This window comes from Hemitrygon akajei, chromosome 6, assembly GCF_048418815.1.
Source record: "Hemitrygon akajei chromosome 6, sHemAka1.3, whole genome shotgun sequence".
In the NCBI taxonomy this organism is placed as follows: Eukaryota; Metazoa; Chordata; class Chondrichthyes; order Myliobatiformes; family Dasyatidae; genus Hemitrygon; species Hemitrygon akajei.
The window spans coordinates 168,659,680-168,681,437 of NC_133129.1; the positions used below are offsets into that span (position 1 = coordinate 168,659,680).

Here is a 21,758-nt window from a genome sequence, read left to right on the forward strand (position 1 = left end):
TCAGTGATTTGGATGATGGTATTGATGGCTTTGTTGCAAAGTTTGTAGACTATATGAAGATAGGTGGATGGGCAGATGGTTTTGAGGTTACAGAAGGAGTTAGATTAGGAGAATGGGCAAAGTATTGGCAGATGGAATGCTGTAACAGCTAGTGTATGGTCATGCATTTTGGTAGAAGAAATGAAAGGGTTGACTATTTACTAAATGGAGTGCAAATACAAAAAACCGAGGTGCAAAGGGACTTGGGAGTCCTTGTGCAGGATTCCGTAAAGGTTAATTTGCAGGTTGAGTCTGTGGTGAGGAAGGCAAACGCAAAGTTAGAATTCATTTTGAGAGGACCAGAATATAAAAGTAAGGATGTAACGTTGAAACTTTATAAAGCACTGTTTTGTGAGCATGCTCAGGCCCCTTATCCGAGAAAGGATGTGCTGAAACTGGAGATGGTTTAAAGGAGATGCATGAAAATGATTCCAGGATTGAAGGGCTTGTCATATGAAGGGCGTTTGATGGCTCTAGACCTGTATTCACTAGAACTCTGAAGAATGAGGGTTGACCTCATTGAAACCTACTGAATGGTGAAAGGCCTTAATTGAGTGGATGAGGAGAGGATGTTTCCTATGGTGGGGGAGTCTAGGACCAGAGGACACAGGCTCAGAATAGGGCGGCATCCTTTTGGAATGGAGATGAGGGGAAATTCCTTTTGCCAGAGAGTGATGAATCTGTGAAATCTGTTGCCACAGCCCCGCTGTGGAGGCCAAGTTTTATGTATAGTTAATGCAGAGGTTGATAAATTCTTGATTGGTCGGGGCATGAAGGGATTCAGGAAGAAGGCAGGAGACTGGAGCTGCGAGGGAAAATGGATTGGCCATGATGAAATGGTGGAGCAGACGCGATGGGCCAAATGGCCTAATTCTGCTCCTATATCTTATTTTATGATCTAATTTTATCACTCCCTCGTTGTGCGGAAGAAAGGATACGAGATGACTTCCCTTACTGAATTTACAAGGGCAAGGTTTCAGAGCTTTTATACCCAAAGCCATTGTGAGGAAGATTTTCCTTCACACCCCCCTTGTATCTTTTGCATTAAAATTCAAATTAATTCCCCTTTGAATATAGTTGAAATCTTGAGGAATTGGATGTTGGAACCAAGAAAAAAACTGCACTACCATAATTTTGATAGAGCACAAAATTCATTAGTGTTCTTTGAGAAGTAATCATAGGTCGAACAGCAATGCTCTTGTCCTCGATAAGGAGGATGTTGACAGATTACTTTACTCACCCATTTCCAGGTATTCATAGAAGAGGCCGAGCTGGCCCATGTCCTGTAGGTCGTGGTCCTGCTCCCAGCGGGAGTACAGTCGCTCCGGATGATGCCTGGCATTTCGACTCACCCACCAATTTTTTATCCAGCTGCAGAAATAGCATAACATAAATGAAGAGCTTTATCCTGCACTGATTGACCGGAGCAGAAAACACTCCTGATTTACAGAGGTACCCAATGACCACTGTGTGCTTTATCTCTGAAAATCCTTGCAAGATGACGAAAGAGGCACATCTTAAAGATAGATCAAGAAATCTGATCAAATCCCTGAGTGTAGCATACGATCACACAATTATGGGCTCGGTTTGAAATTTGCTTGTTATTTGCTAAAATAATGAAAGAAAGCTGCATTCATCATGCTAATTTAAAATATTAATTTTTGTTTCTAATCCACAGTGTGTTTGAGAGAAATCTGAACTGTGTAAAGGTAGGTGAGTAGGTACTGGATGTTGGGAGATTCCAATTATCCTGGAGCAGGGTTTCCCATCCTGGGGCTCACAGATCCCTCCGTTAATGTCATGGCTCTAATGCCTAAAAAAACACTGGGCACCCTGGCTCTAAAGTAAAGTCTCAGTTTGTGTTGGATGCTGACAACTTATCTTCCTTCAAGATGGAGTTGCTGTAATCTGGATAAGGAGCTTCAATCTCAAACATGGACAGTTTCTTCCCTGCCCCCACCCAGACTCTGCTTGACCTGCTGAGTTCCTCCCGAAGATTGTTTGTTTCTCCAGATCCCAACACCTGCAGTCTTTTGTCCTTGGTGATGAAGGGTAACAAATGGTTTATGTGATTCCCTGGACTGGGCTTGACCGCTCAAACGGAGATCAGACAGAAATTTCGCTCTTTATTGGCCAAGGACTTTATTTATTGCTTCTGTCATAAGGCACCCATGGGTGGGGTTGAGGGAAGAAGGAGTCAAATTTATACATGATGCTTTGGGACTGACAAAATGGAGCAGCAAGTTTTTTTTTCCTGCAGATCTATCTAGTGTATGAAATAGGTTCCCCAGGCCACCTCCTGAGTTACAAACTCTTCCCTCACTGAACCTCAGAAACTCTAGTGAACAGAGAGCTGGGTTCATGAGGAGTAATTGAACCTGTTAATAAAAAAACTATTACCTAACTTTCAAGGTTACTCTTCAAGACACAAAGAGCTGAACAAGAGCCGAAGTTTGTTTATTAATTCTTTAAAATGTGAAAGAGCCCTGTATTTAACAATTTAGCCAAGGAACCAGCAGGGATGAGGAGTGAAAAGGAGGGGGAATGGGATGGAAAATCAGACTCTGGAACCAGGCAACATGGGATGCCCAGATTCAGAATTGTAGACATTCCCTCCAATATTGGGAATTAAAATCTTCCAACCTGCATCAGTTTTCTCTTTATAATCTCCAACACACTAGTAGGGCCAAAATGAGCCTAAAGCATCGTTATGAGGTTCAGATGTTATTTAATATACTTATAGTATCATGAGTGGGAGCAGCAACTGAGAAATGAACTTACGGCCAGAAAGATTCCTGGATGTTGCCCCAGATTTGTTTGCCAGCCATGATGATGGTAAGCTGGGTGGTCAGTTCAATCAGGCATCCACCGGGGTCACACTGTCAGAAGAAGCCGGAGAGAGAGCAGGGTCAAAGGGAATAAAAATTAAATTAAATGATTGCTTATCACACCCTGTAAACAATCAAAGACAATTTTTTCAAATGTTTGTTCTTCTATTGCGGTGAACTACATATACCTGTCTGGACACGCCCCCTGCTGACTGCTCCTGTGGCTCCTCCCACAGACCCCTGTATAAAGGTGATGGAGGCCTGAGCCCGGCCTCTCAGTCTCCAGGATGTAGTATGGTGGTCACTCACTGCTTGTTCCTTCTTCCAGTCAATAAAAGCCGATACCTCGCTTTTACGTCTCAGAGTGAGTTATTGATGGTGCATCATCTATATCAATGAAAACTGTGAAACCAGGTACTAGGCCTCAAGACCTCCTTGTGCAACTGGATCCTCAATTCCTTCATTTTCAGAATCAGATTGGCAACAACATCTCCTCCACAATCACCATCGGCACCGGTGCACCACAAGGCTGTGTGCTTAGCCCCCCGTTCTACTCACTTTATAAGTTATGACTGTGAAGGTAAGCACAGCTCCAATGCCATCTTAAGTTTGCTGACGATACCACTGTTGTTGGCTGAATGAAAGGTGGTGACAATTCGGCATAAAGGAGGGAGATTGAAAATCTGGATGAATGGTGAGCAACAACCTCTCACACAATGTCAGAAAGACCTTAAAACTGGTTATTGACTTCAGGAGAAGGAACCCGGCCATCCTCGAGCCAGTCCGCATCAGGGAATCGGAGCTGGAGAGTGTCCGCAGCTTTCAAATTCCTCGGCATCATCATTTCAGAGCATGTGTCCTGGGTCCAGAACACAAATCCCATTACAAAGAAAGCACAGCCACACCTTTACTTCCTTAGAAATTTGCGAAGATTCAGCGTGTCATCAAATTTCTACAGATCCACAGTGCAGAGTATACTGTCTGGTTGCGTCATGGTCTGATAAGGAACACCAATGCTGTTGAACGGAAAAGCCTACAAAAAGTAGGGGGATGCAGCCCAGTCCGTCACCGGTAAAGCCCTCCCCACCACTGAGCACATCTACAAGGAGCACAGTTGCAAGAAATCAGCAGCCATTATCAAGGACTCCCACCATTCAGGCCACAATCTCTTCTCGCTTGCTGCCATCAGGAAGAAGGTACAGGAGCCTTGGGTTACAAAACCCCAGGTTCAAGAACATTTGTTTTCCCTCAACCATCAATCTCTTGAACCAGAGAAGATAACTTCACTCAACTTTACTCACCCCATGACTGAACTGTTCCCACAACCAATAGACTCACTTTCAAGGATTCTTTGTCTCATGCTCCTGAAAGCTGTTGCTTACTCATTTAATATTATTTTTTTTTCTCTCGTTTTGCATTTGCACAGTTTGCTGTCTTTTGCACATTAGTTGTTTATCTGTCTTTATTGTGAGCAGGTTTTCATTGATTCATTGTGTTTCTTTGTATTTACCATGAATGCCTGCAATAGAATGAATCTCAGGGGACTGTGTAGTGTCATACATGTACTTTGATAATAAACTTACTTTGAACAATGAACCACAGAAGTAAAGCCAAAGGGGTGACTATGAGAGTTAAATTTGATCTCACAGTAACTATTGAGGCCTCAAAACACACAGAGACACGGACACACGCACACACACAAGACTGAGGGTCCAGAAGCACAGTCCGTCATTTTCTCTGAATGATAACAAGCCTGATGACAGTGAGTGTTTATCCCTCTAATACATCTGTTCTGCTTTCTGTTTACATTGATAACAGTGAAAATCGATACTGAGGAGTAATCTGCAATGGGAAATGAAGTGGAGAGAGGAATATAGGGTACCTCGTTACACCGCTGTATTCTAACTTGCCACTGTTATCCCAATTGGAGTTTCTGTAATTACACATTTATGCCACTGGAGGGCGAACTTGGCCTAATACACGCCAGCTTACTCCACTCCACTCCATGCGGAATACTTAAGAATAATCCTCAGTAATGGACAACAGTCAAAGTGTTCAAGGAATTAAAGATTCTGAGCAGCCAGGTATAAAACAGTTGAATCTTAACAACTTTCTATATTTAGATCCATAATTAAAAAACAAATAGCTTTCAAACAAGTACTTTTGTACAAGGGACATTCATGATTTATATGATTGTTACACACATCCGATTTTGACACTGGTTGGGGGGTGGTATTAACTCAAGTCTCCTTGGCCTTTCGTACCTGAAAGAGATTTTTAAAATTACTGTCCTTGATTTCAAGTCCCTCCTGCTCATGCCCGTTCCTACCTCTGTTACCTCAGTTGAAATCCCTCCACTAATAGAAGCCATGTCTTGGAAATTCCATCCTTTCAAATAATCTCTTCTCCCTCTCCTTTAAACATTAGGTCTACTTCTTGGACCAAGCCTTCAGTTGTATGCCGTTGTACATCAGTGTATGGTAATATTGCTGTAAAAGGCTTCAGTACATTTCTAATAGCAATATACTGACCAACCGAGCATCTTACCTCTTCGTTCCTCCATGACCCAAACAGATAGTTGTATTCTCCAGGGTGACCGATAAACTTGCCCTTGAAGAAGGCAACATAGAAACACGAGGAGTAGTAGTTAACAAACTGAAAGAGGAACATTTTCATGGTCAGTCGGTTCTCGTACTCAAAGTGAGTTTTGGGGATCTCTGTTGAACAAAAACACACAAGAAAGAAAACAGTCTGGTTAATACACAGAAGATCTGTGACCTCACCAAACAGATATGGTAGTGTCACTTTTAACCATCCTGCCATTCTGAGGAAAGTTATGTCCAGGACCAGCAGGCAGGGAAAATTATGTGTCTTTCTCCAACCCCATGTCCTTGAAAATAAAAGCCTACAAAAAAAAATAGTGGAAACAGCACAGCCCATCACCGGTAAAGCCCTCCTCACCATTCAGCACACTTACAGGAGGTGCTGTCGCAAGTAAACAGCATCCATCATCAAGGAACTCCACCATCCAGGCCATGCTGCTGCCATCAGGAAGGAGACACAGGAGCCTCAGGTCCCACACCACCAGGTTCAGGAACAGTTACTACCCCTCAACCATCAGGCTCTCGAAACTGAAGGGATAACGTCACTCACCCTAACACTGAACTGATTCCACAACTATGGACTCATGTTTAAGGACTCTACATCTCATGTACTTGGTATTTATTGTATGTTTGTTTATTTATTTATTTATATTTTAACATTTGCACAGTTTGTTGTCTTTTGCACACTGTTTGGTTGTCTTTATTGTGTGCATTTTTTTCATTGAATCTATTGTGTTACTCAGTATTTAATGTAAATGCCCACAGGAAAATGCATTGCAGGGTAGTATATGATGACATACATGTGTTATGTATTTAATATTTTAGTAATATTGTAAATATATTGTTTGATTAAGCATTCCTTGTTTACTTAAATAATTCTTGAGGTTTATATGTTAAAGTGTGTGAATGGCATATGTTATAATGTCATCACGTTATAAGTGTGCGCTTTGCCAAAGTTTAAAAAAAACAAGAGGTAAACCAGCATCTCCCAGCTCCACGTTTTTCTGTCAGTTAGTTTTATCTTTTGGAATTACAAAACACAACAATATGTATTTTGATAATAAGGTCACTTTGACCTTTGAGGAGGTTTGTGGAAATACTGACAGTTCAGAAGAAGCAGATCCCTCATTCTTTATGCCAAAGTATTTGTGTAGGATCTCAGCATTCAGCTCCAATAAGATTAAAAGTAGAGCAAGGCAATATTTTACAAGCACAACAAGCATTACCTGCAACACCATTCCCACTCCAGTGTCCACTTCCATTGCGTCACTGTAATTCTTTGGGGGAATGGGTAAACTGGGTCTCGTTCACAGCAAACTTTGAATAGTATAGTGAACGAGGCCCAGTAAACTGCCTTCCTTTCTGGGACCTGGACATTACAAAATTAATAGGATTAAATAAAAGCTCATTTTTCTTGGAGGGGACTGCATCAGTCAGGTTTGGAGAGTTTCACTTTGGGCCACACTGGTGTAGTGTAGGTCTCTGTTAGTCTCGATAGACCATGGATTTACGCCTTGGAAAGTTTCCAGGGTGCAAGCCTGGGCAAGGTTTTTTTTATGGAAGACCAGCAGTTGCCCAAGCTGCAAGTCTCCCCTCTCCACGCCACCGATGTTGTCCAAGGGAAGGGCATTAGGACCCATACAGCTTGGCACCGGTGTCATCGCACAGCAATATGTGGTCAAGTGCCTTGTTCAAGGACACACACGCAGTCTCAGCCAAGGGTCGAACTAGCGATCTGAACGCCTTAACCACTTGGCCACGCGCCAACACAATGCCACACTGGTACTGGTAGATGGTACACGCCTGTCAAAACTGGCACTAAATTCAGATCACTAAACTCACAAAACAATATACAGAATTGAGAAAGCACCTGAACATTCGTCTTCGATGCACTCTCTCAGGTTGTACTGAAGAAATCAATACATATGGCAAAGGATTTCCACACAGATCACACATACTGTGATTCAGCTTTCCCAACTGACCCAGAAACCAAAGTTAGTTCCCCATGAAACCCAATATATAAAATACTACAGCACAGAAACAGGCCACTTGGCCCACGTTCTCTTTGCCAATCAAAACTAATCCCATTGATCTGCTCACGATCCATAACCCTCTACCCTTGCCTGTCCGTGTACCTCTTACACATTGCTAATCTATCTGCCTCAATCACTTCCCTTGGGTGATGCATTCCAAGCTCCTACCTCTTCCCATGTGGGGAAAAAAAACTTGCTTTGAAAACTTTTTTTTAATATTTCGCCCTCTTACTTTAAAGCTATGCTCTCTAATACTTGACATTTCCACTCTGGTATAAAGTCTCTGACTATCCATGCCTCTCAATTTTATATATTTCTAACAAGTCAACCCTCAGCTTCCATCACTCCAGAGAAAACAAGTTTGTCCAGTTCCTCCTTATAATTAATACTCTCTAATCCAAACAATATCCTGGTGAAACTCTGCTGAGCCTTCTCTAAAGCCTCCGTTCCGATGACAAAATGACCAGAATTAGACACAACATTCCAATGAGGCTTAACTGCTAACTTTTATACAGATGTGGAAATATTTGCAATAACTTAACTTGGAATAAGTCTCTTACTGCTACCAGCTTAGTGACTGAAGGATTGGGTCCACATTGACAGCCCATCTTCTCTCATAGAAAGAGGACCTCTGAACAGTCAATAATGGGATTATGGAAAGACAATGCTGAATTCAAAAGCAGGTTTATTATTCGGGATTTGTAACCCAGAAGACTAGATTAATCAGTGTTGGAACTCAAATATGGTAGCTATTCTGAAATTTTAAATCTCCACAAAATATCCATCATCTGACCACTGTGGTAAAAATCCAGCTGGTTGCACGATAACCATATGGGAAGGAACCCAGGTCTCTTCCCAGTCTGAACCCGGGTACTGGGCTCAGTTTTGGTCACCGTACCATAGGAAAGATGGCGTTAAGCTGGAAAGAGTGCAGCAAATATTTCCGAGGATGCTGTCAAGGCTCGAGAGACTTTGTTGAAGGGAGAGGTTGGGAAGCTTGAACTTTACTCCCTGGAGTGTATAAAATCATGCTGGTCATATATAATGCACACTGTCTTTCTTCCCTAGTCTTTCTTTCAGTCGACTGTACTTCTTTCTATAGATGCAGACTGGCCTGCTGCGTTCCAGCAGCGTTTTGTGTGCGTTGCTTTCTTCCCTAATGTTGGGAACCAAGAACTAGAGGGCACAGGCTTTAGTTGAGAGAGGAAAGCTGCAACTGGAATCTGAAGGGCAACACATTGCACTCAGGGCAGTGGGTACAGTATATCAAATGGGCTGTCAGTAGAAGTGGCTGAGGCAGGTACAGTGACGGCTTTTTAAAGATACTTGGACAGGCACATGGATAGGAAAGGTTTGGAGAGATATGGGCCTAACTCAGACAAATACGACCAGCTCAGATGGGCACCTCAATTGCCAGATGAGTTGTGCTGAAGGGCCTGTTTCTGGTCTCATCAACACAAGAGATTTTGTAAGTCAGGGATCCCCAACCTTTTTTACTGCACGGGCCCCTAGCATTGACCGAGGGGTCTGTGGACCCCAGCTTTCAAACCGCTGCTGGAAATCCAGAGTAACACACACAAAATGCTGGACGCCAGGCAGCGTGAAGGGTCTCGTCTCGAAACTTCAGCCGAATATTCCTCCCTGTAAGTGCTGCCCGACCTGTTGAGTTCTTCCTGCATGATGTGCTTGTTACCCTGTCTCTGCCTCAATATCCGTCTTTGGAGTGTTGAGCTTGCGTCTCAGTTGTAAGGAAGGTTGGACAATGAACGCCTCCAATTGAATAAGGGCAAAAAAAACCAGATCTTTCCCCCACTGCACTAACACTCGGAACGATAACTCTTTCAGAAAAGCAGTCTTCCGGGGATTGGGAGGGAACAACACTTTACCAAGGTCGGTGATCCAGATTGCTACTTTCTCATAGAAGTAATTCAGGATCATGATGATGATGAAGTTCAGTACAGAGGCGGTGACACTTGTAGCCATCTGCGGTGTGAACAACGTGCCGATGTACTTTACTTCCTTCATGCTCACGGTGAACTTGGCAAAAGAGGCATACATGGAGAGGCGGTACACGATGACGGCAATAACGCAGATCAGGATTAAAAAGATCTACACGTGAAGGTGGAGAAAGAAAATAAAATTTAATTCACTTTTGTGTAAATCTGTCTCACTACACTCACTGATGGAAAATTCGGAGCACTGTCCAATAGCACGTTATAGCCCAGCAGGATTAGAACATTGGAACAGTATTGCACGGCTATTAACCCAGGTTCAATTCCTGCCGCTGTCCGTAAGGGATCTCTTTGGGCCACGTTTGTTTCCTCCGGGTGCTCCGATTTTCGCCACATTTCAAAGATGTACGGGTTAGTAGATCAATTAGTCACAAGGGTGTAATTGGGCACTGTGGGCTTGTTGGGCCAGAAGTTCCTGTTACCATGCTGTATCTGTGAAACAAAGCATGGTCGGTTCAAGACCAAACATCTTGAGGCAGCTCGGTAGCACAGCAGTTAGCGTAGTGCTGTTAACGCGCCAGCAATTATAGGGTTCAATTTCCGCCGCAGCCTGTAAGGAGTTTGTATGTTCTCCCTGTGGCCATGTGGGTTTCCTCTGAAGGCTCCAGTTTCCTCCTACATTCCAGAGATGTATGGTTAGGTTAGTGAGTTGGGGGCATGCTATGTTGGCGTTGGAAGTGTGGTGACACTTTCAGGCTGCCCAGCACGATCCTCACTGATTTGATTTGACACAAGCTACACATAGCACTGCATGTTTCCATGTCTCAATGTACATGTGAAAGATAATCTTTAAACATCTGGGGCCTACAATTGGTTTTGCTCATGATGGGTGTTATAATGAGCTAAAGACAACATCAAACAGATCATCTCAATACCTTTCAAAGAACAAACTGCACATAAAACAAAGGTTCTTTTACTTTTAGTGCTTATGTCCCACTGTGTGCTTACATAACAAGTCATGATGCAAAATGGTTGCAAGGAATACCAAATAAGAGGAAATTTAATGGGCGGAGCAAAATTTGACAGAGGCATAGCTCTGGAGATGGAATCAGCTGCCTTGTCAACAAACTGAAATTATCTCTTTATTCTTTATCAACTTTAAAGCAGGGTATGGGCTTTGCGGAATGAAAAAAAAACACTTACCCAAAACAGGACTGTAGCCCCTGACAAACAGCAGCGAAAGGCTTGATTCGATATCGGAATGTAAGGCTCTAGTTCCTGAAATTGATTAGGATATGTTAGGATGGTGCAAACACAGGATATTTTCAATTGTTGCAATACTACACAGATTTTTAAAGCTGTTCAAGAAAGCCAATATGTTTGAAATCAGATTTTAGGGAAATGAGTGAATACTATTCATAATCCGATTGGATAACGGCTTATAAAACTCCTACTAAAGTTTGCTCTAATTTGAAAAATTCCTTTGGAAATTCATTAAAAAAAATCTCTTGATTCAGCATTTGTTAAAGCTCTGCCGGTTTTTGATAAATTCAGAAAACGTCTCTCCCCAAATTCTAAGAACTTTCTACAGGGGCATAATTGAGAGCATCCTGACCGACTGCATCAGTGCCTGGTATGGGACTGTACTTCCCTCCCTCAATCACAGGACTCTGCAGAAAGTGGTGTGGACAGCCCAGCGCATCTGTAGATGTGAACTTCCCACTATTCAGGACATTTACAGAGACAGGTATGTAAAAAAGGTCCGAAGGATCACTGGGGACCCAATTCACCCTAACCAGTAACAGTTCCAGCTACGGGAAACGGTATGGGAGCATAAATGCCAGGACCAACAGGCTCCAGGACCACTTCTTCCACCAGGCCATCAAACTGATTAATTCACACTGATGCAATTGTAGTTCTAGGTTACATTGACTATTTATTATAAATTACTATAAACTGCACATTGTATATTTAGATGGAGATGTAACGCAAAGATTTTTACTCATGTGTATGAAGGATGTAAATTCAATTCAATTCAAAACATCCTGATTCTCCAAAGAGAATTTACCCGTTAAAGATCCAAACTGCGAATATAACTATTGTTTTGAAGGATAATATAAACTGAAAATGTATCTACTGGGAACCCAAAAGGAAAAACTGAGTTAGGCTAGGGAATAAAAATATGTGGGTATTATGAAGGGAATTTCACTGATAGGGTGAAGACAGATGGTAAGTGGGATCAAATTGTGGCCATGAAGTTTGTTACTGATGTGCTTGTGAAATACTGGGCTATTTCCTACAAGCTAGATTGTTTAATAAGAGGGAAAGAAAAAAGGTGGCAGACTGAAATTGCCCTCATATTGATAGCAGAAATAGCATGTGATCTAAAGCTAATTAATTCAGTGTTAAGGCTAGAAGGCTGAAGATGAAGTGCTGCCCCTAGGCTTTGTATTTAGCCTCCCCAGCAGTGCAGAAGACCACAGGGAAACCAAAGTGGGAGTAGAAGGATGAATTAGAGTTTCAGTTTCTATAAAGGAAAAGTTGTACAAGTGAGCTAGACTACACTCAGTGGTCACTTTATTAGGTACGCCTGCTCGTAAATGCAAATATCTAATTTACTAACCATGTAGCAGCAGCTCAGTGCATAAAACATACAGACATGGTCAACGGGTTCGGTCACTATTCAGACCAAATATCAGAATGGGTTCTGAAGGAGGTGGCTTTGGAGATTGTGGAGGCATTGGAAATAACCTTCCAGGAATCAATAGACTCTGGAATGGTTCCGGAGGACTGGAAGGTCGCAAATGTAGTTCCATTGTTTAAGAAAGGGGGGGAGGCAGCAAAAAGAAAATTACAGACCTATTAGTCTGACATCGGTAGTTGGAAAGTTACTGGAGTCGATCCTCAAGAATGAGGTTATGAATTACATTGAAGTGCATGACAAAATAGGCCCAAGCCAGCATGGTTTCATGAAGGGAAGATCCTGCTTCACCAAGCTATTGGAATTTTTTGAGGTAATCTCAAATAAGATTGACAAGGGAGAGGCTGTAGATGTTGTGTATTTGGATATTCAAAAAGGCCTTTGATAAGGTGCCGCATAAGAGGCTGCTTAATAAGATGATGGCCCATGGAATTACAGGAAGGAATGGGTGGAGCATTGGCTGATAGGCAGAAAGCAAAGAGTGGGATCCTATTCTGGTTGGTTGCCGGTTACTAGTGGTGTTCCGCAGGAGTCGGTGTTGGGGCCTCTTCTTTTTACACTGTATATTGATGATTTAAATTATAGATTAAATGGTTTTGTGGCTAAGTTTGCAGATGACACCAAGATAGGTGGAGGAGCAGGAAGTGTTGAAGAAACTGGAAAGGTTGCAGAGACTTGGTCAGTTTAGGAGAGTGGGCAAAGAGATGGCGGACGAGATACAATGTTGAGAAATGTACGGTTGTACATTTTGGAAGAAGAAACAATCGGGCAGATTATTATTTAGATGGAGATAAATTTCAAAAATCGGAAGTGCAAAGGGACTTGGGGGTCCTAGTGCAGGATACCCTAAAGGTTAACCACCAGGTTGGATCGGCAGTAAGGAAAGCGAATGCTATGTTGGCATTCATTTCAAGAAGAATAGTGTATAAGAGTAAGGAGATGTTGATGAGGCTCTATGGGGCACTGGTGAGACCCCATCTGGAATACTGTGTGCAGTTCTGGGCCCCTTATCTTAGAAAGGATGTGCTGATGTTGGAGAGAGTTCAGAGAAGATTCACAAGGATGATTCCTGGAATGCAGGGACTAACATATGAGGAGCATTTGTCAGCTCTTGGATTGTATTTATTAGAGTATAGAAGAACGAGAGGGGATCTCAGAAACATTTCCAATGTTGAAAGGGTTGGACAGAGTAGATGTGGAAAGGCTGTTTCCCTTGGTGGGTGAGTCCAGGACAAGAGGTCACAGTCTTAGAATTAGAGGGTACCCATTTAAAACAGAGATGAGGAGAAATTTTTTTAACCAGAGGATCATGGATTTATGAAATTCGTTGCCACACACAGCTGTGGAGGCCCAATCATCGAGGGTCTTTAAGGAGGAGATTGACAGGTATCTAATTAGTCATGGTATCAAGGGATATGGGAAAAAAGCTGGAAATTGGAACTAGGCGGGAGAATAGTTTAGCTCATGGTGGAGTGGCCTACTTCCGCTCCTTTGTCTTGTGATCTTGTGAAATGTGATCAAAGTGACTTTGACCATGGACTGACTGGTTGTTGGGGCCAGACTGGGTGGTTTAAGCATCTCAGAAACTTGTTGATCTCCTGGGATTTTCACACGCAACAGTCTCTAGAATTTACAGAGAAAGGTGTGAAAAAGCAAAAAAGATCCAGTGAGGGGTAGTTCTGTGGACAAAAATACCTAATTAATGAGAGAGATCAGAGGAGAATGGCAAGACCTGTTCAAGCTGACAGGAAAGTAACAGTAACTCAAATAACCACACGTTACAACAGTGGAGTGCGGAAGAGCAACTTTGAATGCACAACATGTTGAACCTTGAAATGACGGGCTACAGCAGCAGAAGACCACGAACATACACTCAATGGCTATTTTATTCAGTACAGAAGGTAACCGAGTGTAATTTCAGGCAAGTTATACATAGTTTAATTAATTGCATTATGAATCAGCTCAATTTTAAACAAGTGCCCATAGTGCTCAATTGTTTTCCAAACATTTAATCTTCTAAAAATCTCAGTAGTCTTTGGATGATACTGTTGGAAATATTCCTGATATTTTTGACTGTCAATGAGCCAGAGGGTGTGAAGTATAAAGCATTTCTATTTGTTGAATTTGGCATTTACAGAGCATGCCCAGGTTCATGCAAATCACAGTAAAGCTGACTCTGGCCAGGCAACCCACTAAACAGATCATTCCTCTTTACTGCTGCTTGTGCGGGCAGAAAAATAGCCAGTGTTGGGTCTCAGCCAGGAAATTACACGACACCCCTCTGGGAATGATTGAGGAGATTTAAGGCGAATTGTGGAATGGAAGCCGCTGATGTAAATGAGCAGCAAGGTTAACTGCTCAAGTTGCAGTGTGCAAAGTGGTCACGTCTGCTCCCGGTAACTTGTCGTGCACTTAGCATTTGAGGTGCTATGATCTAGAACAAAGTGAACAGATCTTTGGGGTCAGACATCAATAACTCGGGGGGAAAACTATAGAGGTCTGTCATACAATGGTTGTAATATTTCTTGTCAGATCTTCTCCGTTCATTCACTATTGAGTTACAATAGGACAAAGTTTACCATACATTATGCAGGTCGAATGTGCACTGGAAGTCTGATGTCAGAGCATCCAAACACAGGCCATGCCATTAAACTCAAGAGTCCGGCAGCAGCTCCAGACTGCCAGAGGCCCTTGGTTTAACATCAGCAAAATTCAGGTCACGTATATTTTATGTTGCTTGATACTTATTCAAGTAATTATTATGGTCATTTTTAAATTTAATTGTTTATAATGTTTTTAAATCCACTTATACTTAAAATAAAAGTCACTGTAAATATAAAATGCCCTTGTCAGAGGGAGCAGGGCAACCCTGCAGTGGGTCCTGTGGTAAATGAATGTGGGTACAGGATGAATGTGTAAGTAGAGTGCAGACAACAGCAGATGGTGACTGAAATCTAACCAACATCCCAGTCAACAGCCCTGTTTACACGAACTCGATACTCAAATGTCCTAGTCTGTTCGTTGTTTCCAAATATTAACTGCTGAACTTATCACCAAATTGAGACAAATCAAGGACCAAGTTTACTGGCGATACACGTTTACACGTGTTAGGAATTTTGCTGTGGGGCAAAATGCTACAAAATAAAAATTCAACAGTTATTAAGAGTTATATAAAAAATAAAGTTAGAAATTAAAGTTTGGATATGGAAACATGTACATAAATACATAAACATCAGCATGTACTTACATTGTAACCAACATTATAAAGGGTGGTTTAAAGCGTTGGCAGTACAGTGCAGTAACTAGGGTAATAGATATAGGGGTGGGGGGTAACTGGAATTGATCAGATTAACTGCCTGGAAGAAGAAACTTTTAAGATGGCGTGAAGCTTTTCTTTTAATAGCCCAAGAGCGCTTTCCAGCCTCCAAGCGGAGGTTTGGAGGATTGCGTGCCTCAGTGACACAGAGAGCTATGTTGGCTGGAGTCAGGGCTTTATGCTCTGGCTCTTAGTAGCGTCACCCATGCCAAACATGTCAAAGGGTAGAGACCAGACGAAGAGTGGTCCACTGGTTCGGGGGTTCAACCCTGGCTGGTAAAGCAAAACTGTTATGGAAACAGCAATGAAGAATCCTTCTACATCTGAGTGCGATGGTATTCCTGAGTCTCCAACTGGGACTTACAAAACTGACAGTAGTGAAAATTGAGGGGAAGCTACTGACACGATCAGTGAAGCCCTGAACACCACCAGAGATAGAAACATAGAAATTCTACAACACATTACAGCCCCTTAGGCCCACAATATTGTGCTGACCACGTAACCTACTCTAGAAGCTGCCTAGAATTTCCCTGCCGCAGGGGCCTCTATTTCTCTAGGCCCCATGTACCTACTAAGAGTCGCTTAAAAGGCCCTATTGTATCCACCCCTACAACCTTCGCTGCAGTGCATTCCACGCACCCACCACTCTCTGTGTGAAAACTTACCTCTGACACCCACCTTGTCCCTTTTTCCAAGCACCTTAAAACTACGCCCCCTCGTGTTAAGCGGACAATGAAGGACCTTCATTGCTGCCCTAAACACCAGCGACGTAACAGGCAACACACAGCGCTTTCCAGAAGAAAGCTCTTGGGAAAGGCGGTTTGCAGGGTTGGTAGTATTCACAATGATTTTTCCTACAAAATTCTATGCCCAGGACACATACAAGTCCGACAGTGATGGAAGGCCTTTTTCTGCTGACCCGACTGTTTGCTGTAGTTTTCATATACTGCAAGAGGATGCTGCAGCAAACCTGACAGCAATGACTGATGTTAGTCAATTGACGTGTTCATATAAAGATGAAGCCTTCAGACGAACAGTGCAATAACACTTGTCAATCTTCAGGTTTCATTTATATGTGAACATGTCAAATAATAAAAAAAACTTTGCACAGAAACAATTTTTGATTATTGCAAACAAAACAACTGATTTATTCTCAACAGACTTCACGGAAAATCCGTTGTTTCTCTGATCGTCTGCCTACAACTCTCCTCCCCCACTGCTGCTCAGTACGAGGAAAAGACTGAAGTGAATCAGTAATCAAGTGAATTCCTTTGCACTAGGAATACTAATCTGTGTCATATTAGAGAATATTGAAGCCATGCCAGTAACAATATGTGATGTAGTCACATTCTTTCCACAATGCCCTTGCAGCTAAAGACAGAAACTAAGGAAACACCTTGTCCAAGAGCAGATCAGGCTGGGAATAATATACCTCAAAGTCCAAATGAAGTTGGCAACTTTCATTTGGAACTTTTCAATATTTGTAGTAAAGAGGAGGCCATTCCACCACCACTTTCATGCTAGCAGAAACGGAGCTCACTTGGTTTACAACTTAAAAATGTACTTCAAAGTAACACTTTGAAACCAGTGGCATTAATAGAATGGCTAACGTAATGCTATTACAGTATTAATAATTAATTATTATTTAATATTAATTAATTAATTAAGCCTGTGCTGTAGTGTTCTATGGGCTGTACTATTCTATGTTCTGAATTAATTAATTAATATTAATATTAATTAATCTGAGTTGATTTCCCAGCCATCAACTCGACTTCATGCTGGGAGCCCCCACGCAGAGTGGGACTCTCATAGGTAGAGTGGACAGCCAGCACTTTTTTCCCAGGGTGCAATAGCGAGTACAACAGGGCATCCATTTCAGGTGGGTGGAGGAAGGTGAGGGGGACATGCCAGAGATGCTTCATTTGTTTTTACTCAGAGTGGTAAGTGCCTTGAGCACATTACCAGTAGTGGTGGTAGAGTCTGATACATTAGGGACATTAAAAACACTCTTAGATAGGCACATCCCCAATGACCCGGAGAGCTATGTCGGTTGGAGTGAGGGCCTTAGCGCTTTGGCTCTTGGTAGGGTCACCTATGCCAAACAGGTCAAAGGGTAGAGGCCAGCCTAAGAGTGGTCCACCAGTCCTTCAGGCTCAGGGCTAACAACCCTGATTGGACGAAAAACAATTGTTAGGGAAACAGCAATGAGTAATTCTCCTACACAGACAGAGATGAAGGACCTTCATTGCCACCCTAAACACCAGCAAGATAGAAACACAGATGAAAGAAAAGTGAAGGGTTATGGGCTACGTAGGAAGGAAGGTTAGACAGATTGTACAGTGGGTTAAAAGGTTGGGCCAACATTGTGGATGGACTCTTAAGTTTTAAGAATAAATTGGATAGATACATGGATGGGAGAGGTCTGGAGGGTTATGCACTGGGTGCAGGTCAATGGGACTAGTGGAATAAAGTTTCAGCACAGACTAGAAGGACCGAATGGCCTGTGCTGTTGTGTTCTATGGGCTGTACTATTCTATGTTCTGAAGTTCTTACAGTCTACGTTTTAGTAGAGCTGCTGCCTCATAGCTCTGACGATCTGGCTTAAATCCAGACCTCCAGAGCTGACTGTGTGGAGACTGCGCAGCCTCTTTACAACTGGGTGGGTATCCCCTGGGTGCTCCACTTTCGTCTCACAGCCTAAAGGTAAGTGGGTTGTTAGGATAGGTTAACTGTCCACTGTCAATTGCTCCTTAGTATGTAAGTGAGGGGCAGAATTAGAACTGGGTGGGCAATTCATGGGAGAAACAAATCAGATTGTCAATAAAGTGGCAGCTTGGCAGTCAGCATGGAGTGGGAGGTTAAGGTGCATGCTCGTGTATAAATACAGCTGTGTATTGAACAACAGAGGGGCGGATTAGGATAATAACTTCTGGACAAAGTTTGGTCCGCACCTGAGTAACCGGGTTTTTCTTGCGGTGTGTACACTTTGACTCGTACTCGGGGCGGATCTGGAGCCGCTGCTGCTCTTCCTCAAAGTCCACCAGGTCCCACTCGTACTCCAGCTTGGCCTGCCGCCGCTTCCACAGCTCCAGGAACAGGGTCACTGCCCAAAGCACAAACAGTGAAAGTGCACGTTACTCCTCCAGGCTGGTCTTTTAGCCTAGCTTTAAGATTAAAATTTGAAGCTCAGATTAATCCCTGTAGGAAATCCATAAAATTTAAAAAAAGATAGCGGCACTCACTCAGTGTGAACGTTATTACAAAAAGAGACAACTTTATACTTTCTAACCAAATAAACAAACAGGACACTCACCCCAAATTCCCATAAAAACTGCAAAGAACAGCGTAGCTGCATTGTCAAACAAGTGAGTATTCTGGAAACACAAGAGATCGCTTTCAGTTAACAAGCAATGACAATCTTTCAAGTACAGCATCATGTTGAATAGATTACAGTAGCTGGTATCAGTTTTATGGAAACATAACATTTCTTATCGGTGGCATTCCTGAAACTAGTTGCTTTTAATCTCCAATAAAGATCTCTGTTTCAACTATGCTTGCGTATACTGATGTAACTTGCCCTTGCATCACTGAAACATAATAAATGCTCCATCTACGTGAAATTATTTCTTCAGGTCTGAAATTCTGTATGCACAGTTGTACAATAACTTCTTATGCTCACTGTAATTAACTCTTGGCAAATGTCTGCTGGCACTGTTAAAGAACAAGTGCTGAGCATCATCTGCTTACTCGAATAACGCACCCTCTCTCCTCCTGCCTAAACAAGCCACTGAATGTACCTCTGAAGCTCCAGCTTTGTTTTTTCACCACATGGTGAAGCACTGGGCCTAAATTATATATTTTCTGAGAGCTGAGGTTAAGTCCACCTGCTCTCCAAAAAGTCATTTCCCAATACAAAGAACATAGAACATTGCAGCACAGAACAGGCCTTTCGGCCCACAATGTTGTGCTGGCCCTCTGACCTACTCAAAAATCAATCTTAATCTTCTTTCCTACATAACTGGCATCTAAGAGGCGCTGTAGGCCATCAGCAGCAGCAGAACTGTACTCAACTACAATCTGTAACTTCTTGGCCCGGCATATCCCCCCACTCTAACATCACCACCAGGCCAGGGGATCAACCCTGGTTCAATGAAGAGTGCAGGAGGGCATGCCGAGAACAACACCAGGCATACCTCAATATGAGGCATTGCTCTGGTGTAGCCATAGTACAGGACTACTTGCATGCCAAACACCATAAGCAGCAAGTTCTAGACAGAGCTAAGTGGTCCCACAGGCAGCAGGTCAGATCTAAACTCTGTGTCCTGCCACGTCCAGACGTGAATGATGGTGGACAATCAAACAACTCACTGGAGGAGGAGGCTCCACAAATATCCCCATCCTCAATGATAGAGGAGCCTAGCACACCTGTGCCAAAGATATGGCTGAGGCATATCAGTCAGAACTGCCATGTAGATGATCCAGTTTGGCCTCCTCCAGAAGTCCCCAGCATCCCAGATGTCAGTATGCAGTCAATCCATTTCACTCCATGTGATATCAAGAAATGGCTGAAAGCACTAGATACTGCGAAGGCTAGTAACGCAGACAAAATCCCAGCAACAGTCCTTAAGATTTGTGTTCCAGAACTTGCCGCACCACTAGCCAAGCTGTTCCAGAACAGCTACAACACTGGCATCTGTCCAGCAATATGGAAAATTGCCCAAGGTATGTCCTGTACACAAGAAGCAGGGCAAGTTCAACCCAGCCAATTACAGCCCTATCAGCCTACTCTCAATCATCAGCAACGTAATGGAAGGGGTCATCAACAGTGCTATCACGCAGCACCTACTCGGCAAGAACCTGCCTACGGATGCCCAGTTTGGGCTCCATCAAGGCCACTCAGCTCCTGACATCATCACCTCCTTGGCTCAAACATGGACCAAAGAGCTAAATACCAGAGGTGAGATGAGAGTGATAACCTTTGACACCAAGGCAGCATTTTACCGAGTATGGCATCAAGGTGCCCTAGTTAAATTGGAGTCAATGGGAATTGGGGGGAAAAGCCTCTGCTAGTTGGAATCAAAGGAAGATGGTTGCAATGGAGATCAATCATCTCAACCTCAGGATATCACTGCAGGAGTTCCTCAGGGAAGTATCCTAGGATCAACCATCTTCAGCTGCTTCATCAATGACCTTCCTCCCATCAGAAGGTCAGAAGTGGGGATGTTCGCAGATGACTGCACAATGTTCTGCACCATCTGTGACTTCTCAGATAGTGGAACTGTTTATAGCCAATTGCAGCAGGACCTGGACAATATCCAGGCTTGGGCTGACAAGTGGCAAGTAACATTCAAGCCACACAAGTGCCTGGCGATGACCATCTCCAGCAAGAGAGGCTCTAACTATTGTCCCTTGACATTCAGTGGCATCACCATCACTGAATCTTCTACTATCAACATCCTGGGGTTAACATTGACAGGAAACTGAACTGGTCTAGCCAGAAAAACACAGCGGCTACCAGAGCAGGTCAAAGGCTAGGAGTCCTTCATTGTGTAACTCACCTCCTGACTCCCCAAAACCTGTCCACCATCTACAAGGCTCAGGTCAGATGTTTAATGGAATACTTGCCACTCGCCTGGATGAGTACAGCTCCTTCAGCACTCAAGGAGCTTGACACCATCCAGTACAAGGCAGTCCACTTGATTGGTACCCCTTCCACAAGCATCCAATCCCTCTACCATCGATGGACAGTTGCTGCAGTGTGTACTATCTACAAGATTCACTGCAACAACACGCCAAAGTTCCTAATGCAGCACCTTCCAGACCCATGACCACTACCATCTAGAAGGACAAGAAAAGCAGATACCTAGAAACACCACCACTTGAAAATCCCCTTCCAAGTCACTCACTATCCTGACGTGGAAACATATCACTGTTCCTTCATTGTCGCTGGGTCAAAATCATGGAATTCCCTCCTTAACAGCACCGTGGGTGTACCTACACCTCAGGGACTGCAGCAGTTCAAGAAGGCAGCTCATCACCGCCTTCTCAAGGGCAACTAGGGATGAGCAATAAATGCTGGCTTAGTTGGTGATGCCCACATCCCATAAAAAACCCTCCATTTTTCTTTCATCCATGTGCTCATATAAGAATCTCTTAAATGCCTCTAACGTATCTGCCTCTGCCACCAGCCCTGGCAGGGTGTTCCACGTTTTTTATTCACTCTCTGAATAAAAAACTTACCTCTGACATCCCCCCCTATACTTCCCACTAATTATCTTAAAATGAT

At 43.1% G+C, this 21,758-nt stretch overlaps 1 protein-coding gene across 6 annotated transcripts in view; it reads right to left on the reverse strand.

Annotated features, from left to right (window-relative positions):
- Positions 1-21,758, reverse strand: part of ano5a (anoctamin 5a) — a 179,110-nt gene that overhangs the window by 22,992 nt on the left and 134,360 nt on the right. For all 6 annotated transcript variants that reach the window (XM_073049738.1, XM_073049735.1, XM_073049737.1 and 3 more), the window contains 7 exons: positions 18,786-18,846; positions 18,424-18,575; positions 10,659-10,733; positions 9,390-9,612; positions 5,415-5,584; positions 2,821-2,918; positions 1,280-1,410 (listed from right to left, as the gene is read on the reverse strand). In XM_073049738.1, the coding sequence (XP_072905839.1) occupies positions 1,280-1,410; positions 2,821-2,918; positions 5,415-5,584; positions 9,390-9,612; positions 10,659-10,733; positions 18,424-18,575; positions 18,786-18,846 (910 nt within the window). The remainder of the gene's footprint in view (positions 1-1,279; positions 1,411-2,820; positions 2,919-5,414; positions 5,585-9,389; positions 9,613-10,658; positions 10,734-18,423; positions 18,576-18,785; positions 18,847-21,758) is intronic.